Source organism: Eretmochelys imbricata, chromosome 1 (assembly GCF_965152235.1).
Source record: "Eretmochelys imbricata isolate rEreImb1 chromosome 1, rEreImb1.hap1, whole genome shotgun sequence".
NCBI lineage: Eukaryota > Metazoa > Chordata > Testudines > Cheloniidae > Eretmochelys > Eretmochelys imbricata.
Window position 1 is genome coordinate 98,289,437 of NC_135572.1, and position 17,450 is coordinate 98,306,886.

General features: G+C 39.9%; 1 protein-coding gene across 1 annotated transcript in view; it reads right to left on the reverse strand.

Moving 5' to 3' along the window:
* Positions 1-17,450, reverse strand: part of UGGT2 (UDP-glucose glycoprotein glucosyltransferase 2) — a 282,769-nt gene that overhangs the window by 146,776 nt on the left and 118,543 nt on the right. The window contains exons 13-15 of the mRNA XM_077807042.1: positions 15,549-15,668; positions 10,879-10,964; positions 4,778-4,913 (exon numbers count right to left, since the gene is read on the reverse strand). Of these exons, the coding sequence (XP_077663168.1) occupies positions 4,778-4,913; positions 10,879-10,964; positions 15,549-15,668 (342 nt within the window). The remainder of the gene's footprint in view (positions 1-4,777; positions 4,914-10,878; positions 10,965-15,548; positions 15,669-17,450) is intronic.

Consider the following 17,450-nt stretch of genomic DNA (forward strand, 5'->3'; position numbering starts at 1 on the left):
TCTCCCTTTTAGCTAGTTCCTTACCCACCTTACTATTCTTGCACTAATCCCCATCTTCTCTAACTTAATTATTTCCCATGTGGTACTATGTAAAATGCTTTACTTAAGTCCAAGTTTATTAGAACTACTGCATTTCTCTCTCATTTAAAAAAAAACAGTTATTTTCTCGAAGAAGGAAATCAGGTTAGTCTGGTACAATCTGAGCTACCTTTGGTAAATCCATGATGCATTACATCTAATCTATGTTTTAGTCATGGGTATTTTTAGGAAAAGTCATGGACAGGTCACGGGCAGTAAACAAACAGGTTACCGGCCAATGGGAGCTGCAGGGACGGTACCTGCGGGTGGGGGCAGCGCACGAAGCTAGGAGCTGAGGGAGGGACAGACATGTCGCTGCTTCCAGGGAGCCCCCAAAGGTAAGCACCACACAGAGCCCTCACCTTCTCCTTTGCTCCAACCCCCAGCCCTGAACCCCCTCCCACATGCACCCAAACTCCTGCTGCTGTTGCTGGGGGGGGGGGGGCGCGAACCGGGAGGGTGGTGGCCCCAGACTGCCCCAGCAGCGGCCAATGCATCTGGCCCATGGGCTACCTGAGCTGCTCAAATGGCCCCCTAGCCAGCCACACCAGCCACTGCAGAAGTCACGGAAAAGCCATAGAATCCATGACTTCCGTGACCAACTTGCAGCCTTAATTACATCTACTTTTCTGTTTACCTCTATAAATTCAATAATTCTTTCCTTCACAATTTATTCCAAAGTTTTGCCTATTTACAGATCTGTAATTGTCCACATCACTTTTTTTAACCTTTCTTAAATATAGGTACAATGTTAGCTATTCTCTAGTCATACAATGTTATCTTTGAACAGATAGATTTATTAAAGTCCTAGCTACTGGACTAATAATCTCAGTATTCTGTTCTTTCAGTATTCTGGCATGAAAATTATCCAGTCCATCTGATGTGGTCATTTCTATACACCCATTTCCAGCCACCATCCTGCCTTCATGCCCATGTTCAATATTATGATATTTACTGAAAACCAAGGCAAAGAATTCATTTTGTTTTTGGGCCATATCTAGATTATCTATAATCTCCTCCCTCTCCATGGTACACAGCAGCCAAATCTTATCCTTCCTTATTCTCTTTTTATCTATATAACTTATTATTTCATTTCATTTAGCAAGTCTCACTTCGTTTTCTAAACTCCATGATGTAGTTTTCTTTGCTGGTAAATCCCTTCTTCTATTCTCTAAGGGCTATTTACTCCTAATAATCTTTTTGAGGTGGTTATTCATCCAGATAGGTCTGCAGCCTTTCCCTATGCAATTTTCCCCCTTGCTTGGAATGCAAATTGCAGATAGTTTCTATATAGTTGATTCAAAGAAATTCCAAGTCTCTTCTAAATTTAAATGCTTGAGCTCTTCAATCCAGCTGACTTCTTTAACTAATTCTTTTAACGTCCCAAAGTCTGCCCTTTTGAAAGCAAAAACCATAGCTCTCTACCTGGTTTTGACTATCCTTCCATTTAATTTAAACTAAATCAGCTCCTGATCATTTGATCCAAGGTTATTTCCCATGACTGGCTCTTCTGTGATGTCCTCGCTACTTACAAAACCAAGTCTCAAATTCCATCACTTCTCCCATTATGACACAATTCCCAGTAGTATTTCTCTCTCTAATAATATTAAATAAAGAGATCTCTATCCATATCCGAGTCTGGCCCCAAGAGTCTATAGCAGACCCTAACACTATCCCAATAACACTATCTCTTTCACAATCCTTCCCAAAAGTGATTTTGACCCAAACAGATTCAGTTTCATCCATACCATCACTCCTTATTTCTTTACAGTTTATCCCAGAATTAATGTACAACATTACCCCTCCATCTTTATTTCTCTCTCTCCTAAACAGTATATACTCTTTAATACATGTATTCCAGCCATGAGTGCTATTCTACAATGTTTCTGTAATCCCCATAACTGGTTTGACCTCCTGCACAAGTAATTCCAGTTCCTTCATTTTACCACCGAACCTTCTTGCATTCACGTACAAGCATCTCAGTTCTTTCCCTGAGACCACACCTAGTTTTTTAGTTGGATTAGGTTTAGTCCTTTTACTCACTGTAACACCTACCTGACTACTACTCCAATCAATATTTGTAATTTCTTTCACCTTCCTATCTCTTATCTTACAGTGGTTTTTTATCCCTTATTATATCTCCATTTAGCTGATTTTCCTACTCCTGTGTACTGAAGACAGGCATGGAGATTTCACAAGTCTCTCCCAACCTTCTCCCCTCATCTACTTCTTATCAACTGTGCAAAACTTGATGCTAGAAGGTTAATACCCCAGATATTCAAGTGGAGTCCACCAGTCCAGAAGCATCTTCTTTCTGTAAGGCCTCCCAATGGTCAATCTTCCCAAAAGCTTCCTCATGGCATCAATTCTTGATCCATGGGTTGATCTTCATTATCTTGTCACACCTTTGCCCTTCTTCTCTCTAGTATTCCACTGAAGATCACCCAAGCTTCCGCTTCCTTTAAGTGTCTTACTCAGCTAGTGTAGTCATTCTTCATCCATTCCAATGGGAATCCAGCCGTGTCATTTGTCCTGACATGCAGGACAGTCAGTGGATTTTTCCCCATTCCCATCAGGATCCTTTTTAAACTCACATCCATATCATATATGCTTGCTCCTGGAATACAACATACTTTTTTGTTCTTTGGATCTGGTCTGACGATAGGCCTGTCAATTCTTCTTAGCATGGAGTCCCCAACCACACAGATCTGTCTCTTCCTGGTATTGGTATAGATCTATTTTATGTCCTCTCTCACAGTCCCCTGTACATCATCCTCATTTTAACTTGGGCTCTAGTTCCTTGGTGTCTCAACTGTCTCTTCTCTTCTGCAGGGACTGGCTTCCCTTCTTTTCTTCCTCTTCACCTAATCATCTGTCTGTTTCTCCTCCTCATTCCCCATTTAAGAAAACCTGTTACTCAATTTTGTTTCATCTTCACTAGTGGTTCTCTTCCTCTGCTTTTTTCCATGGATCACACTCCTCTTTTGGCAGCCTGCTCTCCAGGTTTCTGTTCATCAGATGTCTACAACTCTTGAGTTATTTTTATCACCTCCTCAATTCTCTCCTCCATTATACTTCCAAATTCCCACCTGAATTCCATCATCATCTCCAGCTGTATCTCTTACTCTTGGATCTTCTCTGCCATGAGCTCTACCGGGCGAAATTTCATGCATGAGTAGATTCCATCAGATACAGACAATGAACATCCTACAGCTTCTGTACCCAACCATTTTCTTTGTCTCCTCTCCTCCCTGGGTTACTTCTAGTGTTGCCTAAGTAACCCCTACGCCTAGGAGAAAAAGGAGGAGGAAGATACCTCCCGCAAACTACCATGAACTAACTTCCAGAGCAACCGCTGTTAGCTGCTCGACTGTTCACTACTGACTAGCCTTTAAACCTAGCTAAAAACTAGTTCAGCACTGCTTCTTTGTTAAGGGACATCAGCAAGCACTGAATCAAATCACACACCTGGAACCATCACTCAAAACTCAAAACTGTACCTCCAGAACACAAAATCAACAGTCTCCTCTCAGGCCACACTCCTAGAGAAACTCCGCAATTGGCCGCTAGCTGTTTATCTCTATGACCTCCTATGGCTGTCAACACCTCAAGTTTATATGAAGCATAAGGTAACATTTCCTTTTATTGGTTCTACTTTTACTACTCTTTAATTCTATCTAGCGTTCCCTTCTTTTCATATTATGGAACAAAACAGAAAGAAGAATTTCTCAGTTTTCACTGTGCTCTTCATAAACTCTGGATATTTTGTGATCAGGTAATGGAAGAGTCTTGCAATGACTAACCTTGCATATACTCCATACCCTCTCTAACCTTTATGGACTTCTATTTCTCTTTTACAGTGGTCTTCCAGTTTCTCCTCTCTGGTTTCTTTCTTTCTACTTATCTATCTACCTATCTAAGAAATTTTTAATGTGTCCATCACCTTAAGTTTCTGTGCCTCTACTCCTAAAGAAGAAATGATACAGGACAGTAGGAAGAAAAAAAATACATTATATATGGTTACAGAATTTTTAAAAATCTGTTTGCACCCTATTCTTTAGTTCAAATTTTTTTTTGTCAAGAGTCATCACAGAGATCCTGTACTTCAAGTCAATCCATTCATCCCTTCTAAGTCCTTAAATGTTCCCTTCTTAAGCCACCCACTCTAGTCGAGGAGTCAGAATCTCTCTCAAACTCTGAGCCTGGAAGATTTCCATGTTCTTCCAGAGACATGAATAGAGTCAACCAGACTAGGCAAACACTTGTATAATGAAAATGTCTTACCCAGTCTGCCCCATTTTCTATACCATTGAACTACCTCAGAAGTCCTCTAAATCATAAGGCATGACCTAAACCATTTTGGAATACCATTACTCCAATGTGTGCTGGAACACAGACAAGAAGGCAGGCATGAAAAGGCCATATAAAGAGCTCAAAACTATGATTCCACATGAAAATACTGACTACTGAAAGGTATGTTTACCTTCTTTTAATCCTTGAAGAAAATTTATAGATAGACAATATTACCAGAATGAATTTGTTTGAGGAGCAGGAAAATGTCTTCAGTAAGACATTCTGCAGCAACCTAACATCCACTTTTAGAACAATTTTGTTTCCAACTAAAGGTGGGGAATTTATAGGAAAGCAAATAGTTTTAAGAAGTATTATGTATTATTTTTATCTATTTACAGGCACTAACATTTATCATGGAGATAAAAGCTTGAGAAGTATCAGATTCTTCTGCAATGTAGTTGAAAGCTCTCAAAAGAGCTACTCCAGCATCCTCATTCCCGTCAATTTCTTCATTAGTATTTAAGATGAAAACAAATCCAATTCTGTAGGGGAAAAAAACCCTATGTAAATATTTATTATCTTGCTTTTTAAACCTTATTGAAAACAGACTGAAGATATTACAATTTCTCACGATCAGATACAAACAATGTGAGGATTTTCTACCAATATCGTACAAATTAATATCTGTAATAGTCAATTTATATAAAACATACTTGGATAAATTAGGACGGTTTGTACTGTTTCCTCCAACGTTTAGGTGTACTGTTGCCTCCAATGTTTAGAGAGAGTGGGCTAAAAATGACATGCTGTGGCTTTACAAAATTATTGTTCCATATATGTTGTGCTCTCCAGATTATTTGTAATGTACAACATTATTGCTTAACATATTCTCCATGTGCTCTCCATGTAATTTATGGAACTAGGTATAAAAGTATACTGCACTGTTGATTCATTATGGCACCAGTTCAATTGGACAGATAAAAAACATATGGTTGGGCTCCTGATTTAAGTCAACCACAAAAGTTTACAGACATACACTGAATTTTTTAAAGATTTTCTTCTCAAAATGGCATTGCATGCTTGGGGCCAAATTTAAAAGTGACAAACTGAAGTTTAAGTTACACATAAATAAGTCTGTAAGCGGACGTAACCTATGCTCCACTACAGTGGAATGGCAAGGAATGGCAAACAGAAGGAGAGTGTAATTTCTCTTTCATTGTCTTGTTGGTTGCTTTTCTTGCTACAGCCATGCTCTTCCCAACAGTCTCAGTATGTAAGTTATACCCATGTACACTGATATGTAACACTAGTATTTACATCATCTCTGAATCTGGTCCGTGATCTTAAACTTTAAGATTTAGAGAGACAAGGTGTCGAGGTTCCTTCCCCACTCTGAACTCTAGAGTACAGATGTGGGGACCTGCATGAAAACCTCCTAAGCTTACTTTTACCAGCTTAGGTTAAAACTTCCCCAAGGTACAAACTATTTTTCCTTTTGCCCTTGGACTTTCGCTGCCACCACCAACCGTCTAAGCGGTATTACATTATTAGGAAACAGTCCGTTTGAAAACGTCTTTCCCCCCAAAAAATCCTCCCAAATGTTACCCCCCGTTTCCTGGGGAAGGTTTGATAAAAATCCTCACCAATTTGCATAGGTGACCACAGACCCAAACCCTTGGATCTTAAGAACAACGAAAAAGCATTCAGTTTCTTAAAAGAAGAATTTTAATAGAAGAAAAAAGAATCACCTCTGTAAAATCAGGATGGTAAATACCTTACAGGGTAATTAGATTCAAACCATAGAGAATCCCTCTAGGCAAAACCTTAAGTTACAAAAAGACACAAAAACAGGAATATCCATTCCATTCAGTACAGCTTATTTTCTCAGCCATTTAAACAAACAATCTAACGCATATCTAGCTAGATTACTTACTAAGTTCTAAGACTCCATTCCTGTTCTGTCCCCGGCAAAAGCATCACACAGACAGAGAGAGAGAGCGCCTTTGTTTCTCCCTCCCCTCCAGCTTTTGAAAGTATCTTGTCTCCTCATTGGTCATTTTGGTCAGGTGCCAGCGAGGTTATCCTAGCTTCTTAACCCTTTACAGGTGAAAGGGTTTTTCCTCTGGCCAGGAGGGACTTTAAAGGGGTTTATCCTTCCCTTTATATTTATGACACAAGGTGAGTAGGGTAATCTTTTATTGGACTAATTTCTGTTGGTGAAAGAGAAAACTTGTCAATGTCACCAATAGATGTCGGCCCAATAAAAAATATACCTCTGTCATGTTACACTCCATATTCTTCATAGAAATAGTGTTATGATATGAATATGGCATAACTAAGATACGCTTTATGCAAGATGGGTCTTGCGAGATATCATTGGAAAGGTTATGATTTACTGAATGTGATTATCCAATTTGTATGCATGTATCATTTCTGTATCTAAAGTTAGGAATATTGACTATGTAACAATTACAATTATGTGTGTACTTGGGAAACACCCACAAGACAGCAGGCCATCAGCCTTGATGGGCCATTAGGAAGAAACAATAAGACTTTGAAGATACTCGTCTCTCTCCTTCCTGAGTAGCTGGGATGTTGCTTTGACACTACATGGTCAGGTGGTCATGTCACCTGATACTAAACACCATTTTGGATGTCTAGTGATTTTCCACTAAAAGAACGGGGAGGTCAAGACTGGGAAACAAAAGGTTCCCACCTTATGTAAATTTTGTTTAAGGCTGGGGAGTAAACTGATCTAGGTTCACTCTTCACTGCATCCCCACCCAGGATGACAGCTGGAAAGATCTGAGAAACAAAGACCGGGGTGGGGTGGGAGGGAGTTGAGCCCAGGCTGGAAAAGGGATCTGGTCTGTGAATATGGTGTTTGAAGATTTAAGCTGTAAGCAGGGTAGCTAACCTTCAAGAATTTTTGCAACCTGCCCAAAAGCAACATTTAGGGTGAGAAATTACTTCTTAAAACCAGTTTCTTTAAGATCTTAAATTTAGTATGCATGTTTTGTTTTATTTGCTTGTAATCTGCTCTGTTCTGTTTGCTATCCCTTATTATCACCTAAAGTCTGCCTTTTGTAGTTAATAAACTTGTGTTTATTATAAAACCCAGTTTGTGCAATATATAACTCACCAGCAACCACATACCACACAACAGAACCACTAACCCAGGAACCTATCCTTGCAACAAAGCCCGTTGCCAACTGTGCCCACATATCTATTCAGGGGACACCATCACAGGGCCTAATAACATCAGCCACACTATCAGAGGCTCGTTCACCTGCACATCTACCAATGTGATATATGCCAGCAATGCCCCTCTGCCCTGTACATTGGGCAAACTGGACAGTCTCTACGTAAAAGAATAAATGGACACAAATCAGATATCAGGAATTATAACATTCATAAACCAGTCGGAGAACACTTCAATCTCTCTGGTCACGCGATTACAGACATGAAAGTTGCGATATTACAACAGAAAAACTTCAAATCCAGACTCCAGCGAGAGACTGCTGAATTGGAATTCATTTGCAAATTGGATACAATTAACTTAGGCTTGAATAGAGACTGGGAGTGGCTAAGTCATTATGCAAGGTAACCTATTTCCCCTTGTTTTCCTAACCCCCACCCCCCCCAGACGTTCTTGTTAAACCCTGGATTTGTGCTGGAAATGGCCCACCTTGATTATCATACACATTGTAAGGGGAGTGATCACTTTAGATAAGCTATTACCAACAGGAGAGTGGGTTTGTTTGGGGGGGGGGGGGAAACCTGGATTTGTGCTGGAAATGGCCCACCTTGATTATCATACACATTGTAAGGAGAGTGATCACTTTACATAAGCTATTACCAGCAGGAGAGTGGGGTGGGGGGAGAGAAAACCTTTTGTAGTGATAAACATCCATTTTTTCATGATTTGTGTGAATAAAAACAAACATCTTCTGTATTTTCCACAGTGTGCATCCGATGAAGTGAGCTATAGTCACGAAAGCTTATGCTCAAATAAATTGGTTAGTCTCTAAGGTGCCACAAGTACTCCTTTTCTTTTTATGAAGTGATTACGTGACCTGGCAAAGCTCATACAGGATTAAGGGTCATTGCCAGGGAAAGAACCCAAAACTTCAGACTCCCATGTCCAGGCTCTAATCACTAAAGACACAGCCTCCTTTTCATAACAGTAAATAGTCATATAAATACATTTTCCAATGTTCAGTCTACTTTCTATACACTTAGGAGTAATTTACAGATCCTGGGCCCGATTCTAAACTGTGTTTTTCCAGTTTTACACCAGTGTTAGCTCATCTGATATTAAAAAGCTTTATCTGTATGATTTAGTAACATCACTGAAATCAATGGAGTTATACCAGTGTACACGCATGTAACATAATGAAGTATCAGGCCCCTTGTGATACTTTCTATCTTCAGCATTACAGATTGGTTCAACATCTTTAATAGAATATTGCCACAACCAATGAATAGACTGTTCGGCTGATTCAAATTCATTTCCTTGGAGGAATTAAAATGAGATTTTTACTATCCCATAATGATGCAGCAGAACTAAATTTATCTAAAAAACTTAACACTATATGAAAAATATACATAATAGGTTTTCCAAAAAGATACAAATAATAATTAGCACACAGGGGAGTACCTGGTGCTACAGTCAACAGCTTCTCCCACTCTTTCCACCAGACCTTCTGGTTTGAGGCTGTGATAGCCCAAACCAGAGTTGGCTACCAAAACATGAGCAAGCCCAAGGTAATCAATTTGGAAGGTGGGATGTGATAGGACAGAGTCGATCATTTATCCATGCTAGTCACATACATTTGTAATGATCAATCTTTATCACAGGCAACTTCCAGTATGATTTTTGGAAAAAGTAATGTGGAGGAGTTTATCCATTCTCATCTCCAAGAAAAAAATGCAGATCTCAAAAACCTCATGAAACAGGATTTGGAGATGACCAGACCATCAAATAAAGGTGCTATTAGCTGTTCTGAGAGAAAAATCACACGATCAGTTTACTGGGTTACTTGCTTTTAGGCACACCTTGCTTTGAGATTTTAGACACCACCACGAGGTGCAGAAAAGCTTGAGGAACAGCCATTTGATTAAAACCCTGTGAACCATGCAGCACATTAGACCAGATCTACGTTACAGGGCCTCTAGGATTATGCTGTGAGGCCAAGCTGTAGAGAAAAATTCCATCTGAATCTGTGTCAGCAGGATAAAGGAAGAAGCAGTTTTATTCCTAGTGCTTCCTGTTAAGTTACTGAGCTGAGAAGAATTCAGGCAGTTTTTCCTGAAGAGAGACTGGTTATATAAGTAGTCTTATAGGTATACACCCCAGTCACAGAGAGTATCCCATATTTCTGAGAGAGAGATAATACTAGCAATTCAGGTGTTGTTTTTTTGGCCGGGGGTCCACTTGTTTCTGAAAAGGGTTTAGGGGATGTTGCCACAATTTACACTGATTACTAAATTATTAGGAATTACTATCCTCTTTGACCTCACAATGAAAGTCAAGTACCACAAAGGAAGCCATAACACTGACAATTCCATAACATGGAAACTAGTGGATACTGTTAATGAAACAATATCTGGAGGACAAACAAATTAAAATAGACTACTCCGACAGTCCTCACACCCAAGTCAGATGTAAACTTTGAGGACTACCTGTACCACAGAGTCATACATACAGGCTGCAACAGGAGAGGCAAAATACAGTCTAAAATGCATTCTCACAATGGACTGAGGCAAAATTCCTGAGAACATTTTACAATCATTTCCCCCGGAACCCTCTGGAAAAACAAACAGTGATAATGTCCACTCATGCAACACATTTTCAGATGGTATGCACCACCACTTCAAGCCATTACTTCTCTAAAATTCCATAAAAGAAAAATCAAAGAAAATGGAGGGAAAAAACAGGAATATTAAAATCTTAAAGGAAATTTATTTAAAAATCAACAACAAAAATGTTCCTAGGAAACAACGGGTGCTTGAAGTACTTGATTTAAAAGCTCCATTTAAAATGTAGGCTCTATTTATTTATTCATAGTGCACCAATAAAATTACGTAAAGCAAAACCTCTATCCAAAGAACTGAATTCATCAACACTCCCTATCTCATTGTACACCAACTGTGTCCATGATTTTTTAATGTTTTGCTTTAAATACAGTCTCACATGGACATCCAATGGGATTATTTCTGATGCTAATATCCAGGAAAGTGTTATCCGGCCATTCTCCACATGTTGTTATAGGGTAACTGCAGCCTACCACCCTTGGAAAAATATTTTCTCATGAAACCTAAGCGCTACAGTATGTTAAACACGATTAGGCCAACTAGTAAGCCTAGTGGTAGTGCTTTACACAGCCATGTGGGACAACTGAGTTTGACTTCACATCTTTCTCTTTCAGACTGGGAAATGAAGAGAGAGAAATAGTATTAATCAAAAATCAGTTATTGACAATTAACATTGCAATTTTACATTACCTAAGTGGTATATTGTGATGATAGAATAATTCTGCTTGTTTAACAAAATCAGCTGCATGTTCCTGGACAGGATCAATAAATAGTACCTAATAGGAGAAAAGACATTATATAGACACAATATATAATCCCTTTAGTTCCTTTCAGACTTAAAATACAATGTAGTACAGAGATTCCAGAAGGAATTGTGCAGCCCTACATACAGTTCTCTATTGTCATCTCAGAAATTCATCACAAGAAAATATTAGGAGTACATATGAAAACAACTTCAGAGTTTATGTATTTGTACTAAAAGCTGAAAATTTTGAGATAACCACCAACTAAATTTCACCACAGATGTACACTCACCATTCTCTTTTTGAAAGTTTGAGAGCTATATCTTTTTCATAAACTCATATGTTGTTCTAAATTTACTGTCACTTCCTCAATATACCTTGAAAAATGAGACCACCAATGGCTAAATAGATATATAAAGCCTAAACAATCTATGCCACCTAACTTTGTCTGCAAAAATTAGAAATATTTTTTATTTTGGAAAAAAAACCCTCCACCTTTCTCCCTGCTTCATTTTTGTTTTCAGTTTTTGTTGTTGCTGCTGTTGATTTGTTTATTCTAGCTTGGAATGCAAAATCATCTCTTACTTGCAATCTGAAACTGCAACTAATCCGCATGGGGGGGGTCTTGTGTCTATGTGGATCAGATTGCAGAACTGAGACCTTAGGTATTCAGCCCTACAATGCAATCCAGTTTAGTGTTCATTGTAATTTGCCTCCTATTTAACATACACTACCTATAACAACATTTTATACAAACATACAGAAAAAACCCAAACCCTATTCTTTGATTAAAAGACAGTGATGCCTTTTCTTATATTGTAAAGTTTCTACAACATAGAGTCTTATGTTGCAGGACCAATATTTAATTATGTGCACACATGCGTACAAACATACACACACACACACTTTCTATTATATATAGACACACATATAGAGCGCACACACTTTTATTATTATAAACATACACATTTTTATATTATATACTGTTAGGCGTTTTATTCTGAGCTGCTGCTTCTTAAATATTTAGTTAAAACCAGTTAACATTATCTTCAATATTTTATGTATTAATATTTCACAGGAATAACTTTGTTTTAAGACTACTTGGTTAAGAAAGTAAACAATCATGGAATGCCAAAGTCAAAGTCTATCCCCTTGTGCATATGCATTGTCATTACAAGATCACATGCTAAAAATTATAGATGATGCACGCAGTAACACCTATACTTATGGCTGCCTGACTCCTTCCATTGTAAGACCATGTTTTCAGTTGTCTATAACTTTGTCAGACTTGGTCTGACATTTTCTATGCCAGGTATCTGCCTCACGAAGCCTCAAAACAGTTTAGCTGTTTCTCAGAATTAGGTCAGGGAAGAATACATTATTTTTCACATGTTAATTTTTTTTACAGCCATTTCACTGAAAAGCTCTAGTGCCTTCATGTTTTTTAGCAGAGTCTTGAAATTTAATAAGGGGATATTATTAAGGATTGTAGTTTTGTGTCAGGGATGTAGTTTTTGCAATCTTCATGAAAATCCACCCAAATGAGGTCAAGTTTTGAGCCTCTGAAAGTCTCAGTTTGCACCTACTCAGTAGAGAATTATTAGAATTTAGAGACTAAATTCTCCAGAGATTCTGTTTGTAATGAGCATGCTCCAACACAGGGGTGCATGGACTGAGCAGGACTTTCCCTGCAGTTGTTTCTCCCCGCAGCCACAGAGCACTAGACACAAGATCTAAGAGCAGGGAGAGTGCATGGGCAACCTTAATTGGGATTTCCTAACTTTTAAATGCTTTACTTTACTTTGCAAACTTTATATACTTTTAATGTGATTTGTATATGCAATATAATATATAAAACAGAATTTTCCACACATGGGCACTCCCACTCAGTAGTTAGTTGTGCTCATTTCACCACAACGGAAGCAACTCAGGCTTCCCTCCACCTTCTCCACTATACACAACTGCATTCCTCCTTTGAGTTCAGACTCCTTCTGCTCGACTGCAGCAATGCTGCACTCTAACCCCAGTTTACTCTCCCTTCCATCTCAGAGAACACAAAAGGGTTTTAGAGTGTGAAAATTTCATCTCACAAATCATGGAATTTCAAATGAACTGTTTTTTCAGTAAGTGGAATCAGCTGATCTTCCTAAATTCCTGTGTGCTGAAACTACATTCCTTCTAGCTCCCACTGAGTGTGTCCATATAGTAGGGGTGGGCAAACTTTTTGGCCTCACGGCCACATCGGGTTTCCAAAATTGTATGGAGGGCCAGTTAGGGGAGGCTGTGTCTTCCCAAACAGCCAGGCGTGGCCCGGCCCCGCGCCTCCTATCTGACCCCCCCCTGCTTCTTGCCCCCTGATGGCCACCCCAGGACTCCTACCCCATCCACCACCCCCACTCCCTGTCTCCTGACCACCCCCGGGGCCCTCCACCCCTGATTGCCTCCTGCCGCCCCATCCAACCCCCCCTCTCATTCCTGACTTGCTCCCTGGGACCACTGCCCCATCCAACCACCCCTTCTCCCTGTCCCCTGACTGCCCCCGGAACCCCTGCCCCTGACTGCCCCCCGCCACCTCATCCAAACCCCCTCTCCTTCCTGACTGCCCCCCCGACCTCTGCCCCATCCAACCCCCCTGTTCTCTGACCTCTGACCGCCCCGACCCCTATCCACACCCCTGCCCCCGACCACCACCCCCAATGCCCCTGCCCTCTATCCAACCTCCCTGCTCCCTAACCACACTGCCTGGCGCACCAATGGCTAGCAGCGCTACAGCCACGTCCCCCAGAGCACCGGGTCAGGCTGTGGCTCTGCAACTGCGCTGCCTGGCCACCCAGACGTGGTGCAGGAGGCACAGCGCGGCGCTGAGGCTGCGGGGGTGGGGCCAGGAGCGAGCCTCCCAGGCCAGGAGCTCAGGGGCCGGGCAAGAGGGTCCCATGGGACGGATGTGGGCTGTAGTTTGCCCATCTCTGCCGTAAAGCCTAGATTAGCCTGCCACTGTCATACCTCCCACTGCCCAGGGGCCAGTGCAAGGAGGTTTTGTGCCCTAGGCAAAACTTCCACCTTGCGCCCCGCACCGCCCCGCCCCCGCCCCCAGCAGCTCCCAGCCACTGCCCCCTCCCCTTGGCTAGGGGAGCCACATGCAGCAGCTCCCCGCCCCACCTCACCTCCGCCTCCTCCCCGAGCACGCCGACACTTCTCCCGCCTCCCAGGCTTGCAGCGCCAATCAGCAGAGCGGGGTGGTGCTCAGGGGAGGAGGCGGAGCAGAGGTGAGCTGGGGCGGGGTGCAGTTCCCCTGTGCGCTGCCCCGCTCCCCCTCCCCCGTTACTTGCTGCAGACGGCCCTCCCGCGCCCCCCTGCCCCAGCTTACCTCCGCTCCCAACCACTTGGCACCCTAGGCGACCGCCTAGTTCGCCTAGTGGTTGCACTAGCCCTGCCACTGCCTTAACTCAGCAATGCAGTCTAATTTGTACCAGCATCCCACCAATGTCAGTAGTACACCATCTGTCCATAATATTGTGATGGCACCTGGTAGCAACACCATAATTAGGGTTGTGTTCTAAAATGGGTTTCAAATGGGGCATAAATTCCTGTTCTTCTCTAAAAGCAGGTGGTGTTAGTATTTATACCTTTGAACTTTAGTGATAATGGTTGTTCCTGCTCTGACCTTTATCTCTGTGAAAGATTTCATGGTGGCCTGACGCTGTAAATCAGCATGGTACTGTACAATACAAGCAGTAACCTGATACATATACTGAAGCTTAGCACCTAATATTCACGGAAAGAGCCAAGATGGGAATCAAAAAAGAGAGACAGGAGATTAAAGTATTCCCTAATATAACAGTGTTTGATTAAAAAAACCAAATCCTATTTTCGGAATAGAAAGTCTGAGTTTTAAGCTCACAAAGATTAACTGACCTGAGGAACCCATGAGTTGCGAATGCACAACTCCCTCTGATGTCAGTGGTATTTGAACACACATCCCCACACACAACTAACATGATGACTGCGTCCAGGAAATCCAGAATTAAGCTTACTGTGTCAACTTTAACTCCACCCCTCAACTCTTGCACACTGAAAAGTATTTAATTGAGTAAGTAGCACTGGGCAATGCCAATATATTTGCTTATTTTTATTATTTTGTTACATGACAAACTACAATGGGCAATGTGACATTTATAGTGAAAAGTTATGTGATTTTTTTATACATACAAATTAAAGAAATGTCTGTGTTATTAAGCAGTCTTTATTGTACCTTATACAATTTAAATTAATTGTAATTCTGATAACATTTTTATTGAAATGTAATGCCTTTTGTAACAAATAGGTCTGATTTTTAGTAGAAACAAACACACAGAACCCCATCTAAAGTTAATGGCAGCTGCAGAAATTTAGCAATTCTGAAAAATCAAGTCTGATATTTATATATTATTTAATAGACTAGAAAATTTTAGCTCAGATTTCAAAGTCCTAAATGAAAAATGTGAATTTCCAGCAAACCTAAAACTAAATGCAATGCTATATATTTCCTCATAAAACATAAGATTCAGACATAGTTCTGTTCATACACTAGGCAGCAACATATGAATATTCACCTAACATAAGTAACTAAAAACTTACCAAATTATACAAATTGCGCCTAATCTGCCGTATAACTCCTGGATAGGTTTGCTTAAGCAGTTCCTGGAAACTTGTGGTCCATTTGTTGTAGATGTGATCTTTTTCTATGTTATTGACCCACTTTAAAAAAAATAAAAACAACCACAAGTGAGTCATTCAAAAAGGCCACAAAGATTTACCACTGAATCATATATTTATAGCCAAAGCCATACTAACACACACACTATTTTCTCACAACAGCTGATGGAGCAAGTAAAAAGGACCAGCTTCTTTCTAAATGAGAGAGTAATAGAAAATAGACTCTAAAACATAAAAATAGGAACCCTAATCTGTTGTTGTATTTAACACCTTAAATAGGTGCAACTGTAAGGCCTAGTCTATCCTGGTATAGCTACAGTGGCAAAACTTTGCTAGTGTAGATGCAGCTTATACCACCAAAGAAGTACCTATACCAGTTGGGTGAGTGAAATGTGCTATGCTGGCAAAAGCACTTTTATGCCAGTATAATAGCAGCTAAACTAGGGATTTTGTCAGATATAAATGCCAACAAAAAGTAAATCCCTAACTGACTGCACTATACGAGCAAAAGCTTCTAGTGCAGACCTGGCCTAAGAGAAGTTTATTTGAATAAACAGAAGTTGTCACCAGAGTACAAATCTTTTTTTGTTTACTATTATTTAGATCCATGTTTAAACGTGTGCTTAAAACTTTTTTCACTTCAATTAAAAACTACTTGTGATTAACTGCTCTGCTGGATCCAGGCAGTACTGAGTATGCTATTGAAGTAATATAAACATAGATAAGTGGGACTTGTTTAAAAAACTCAGAATTTTATTAACTGTGGTAAAACATGATGGCACATAACTCAAACATTAAATGCAGGTGGCATATCAAATGTCCTGAAAATGCTAAGAAGCAATAATACTTTTAGGTTTTTTGTTTTTTTTTTCTTTAAAATCAGACCCTTAGGGTTTTTGAATTAAGGTATGTAGTGAAACATTGATTTAACAGCAACAAGGAAAAGTTAAAAAAGAGATCCTTAATTAAGATTATCTTTACATAATCAGAAGAAAGATACAATTATAATTCTGTGCTGCAGTTATAAAGTCAATTTCAATTCTCTCAGAGCAGAAAAGTTATATCAAACAGGTAAAACAAATATTCTATCACCCATGCAAGTATATAAATTGTGATACTAAGCACCCCCGCATTCACATCCCACATATAATCTTTATACAAAATATGCCTTATGAGGTATTATTTGAAAACTAATAACTCATTGATCATTAGTTTTCTTGTGTGATGTATATACGTGATGGTTATTTAGAGTTATGAATATATACTGCAATTATAACTAAAGTGTGCGCGGACCAGGTATATTCTCAACAAAGGAAAGTGTGTTTACCTCAATTTACATGTAAATAGTATACAAGTTCATCAAGACATTAGGTGGAAGAGATGGCAGGGAACAAAACAATTTGCATTTAGGCAAACACAAGTGGGAGAAAAAAAAAAGCACAGAGCCTCTTTCTCCAGCAGACTCCATGTTGCCTTCTGCACTGCTAGAATAAACTTTACTTCAGAAGAATCTGTTTAAAAGGTTGACTGGTCTATATAACAGAGGGGTGATCTTCAAGCGATAAGCAACTGAATCTAATGGTTATATACAATATACTGTATTGTAAGTGTGAATAGAGTGAGGTCTTTTCTGAAGGTAATGACACATTGGTGATTAATATCACTGTGAAATGTATGTATTAACACTTTGTAAGGAATCATGGATATTCATTGACATAAGGTACAGTCTGCCCAGACAGGAGGGTATGTCACAGCTATCTACCTGTCTCCTGTGTAAATTAAGCATGATGAAATCAAACAAGGGAAGCCCTATTTACATAGAAA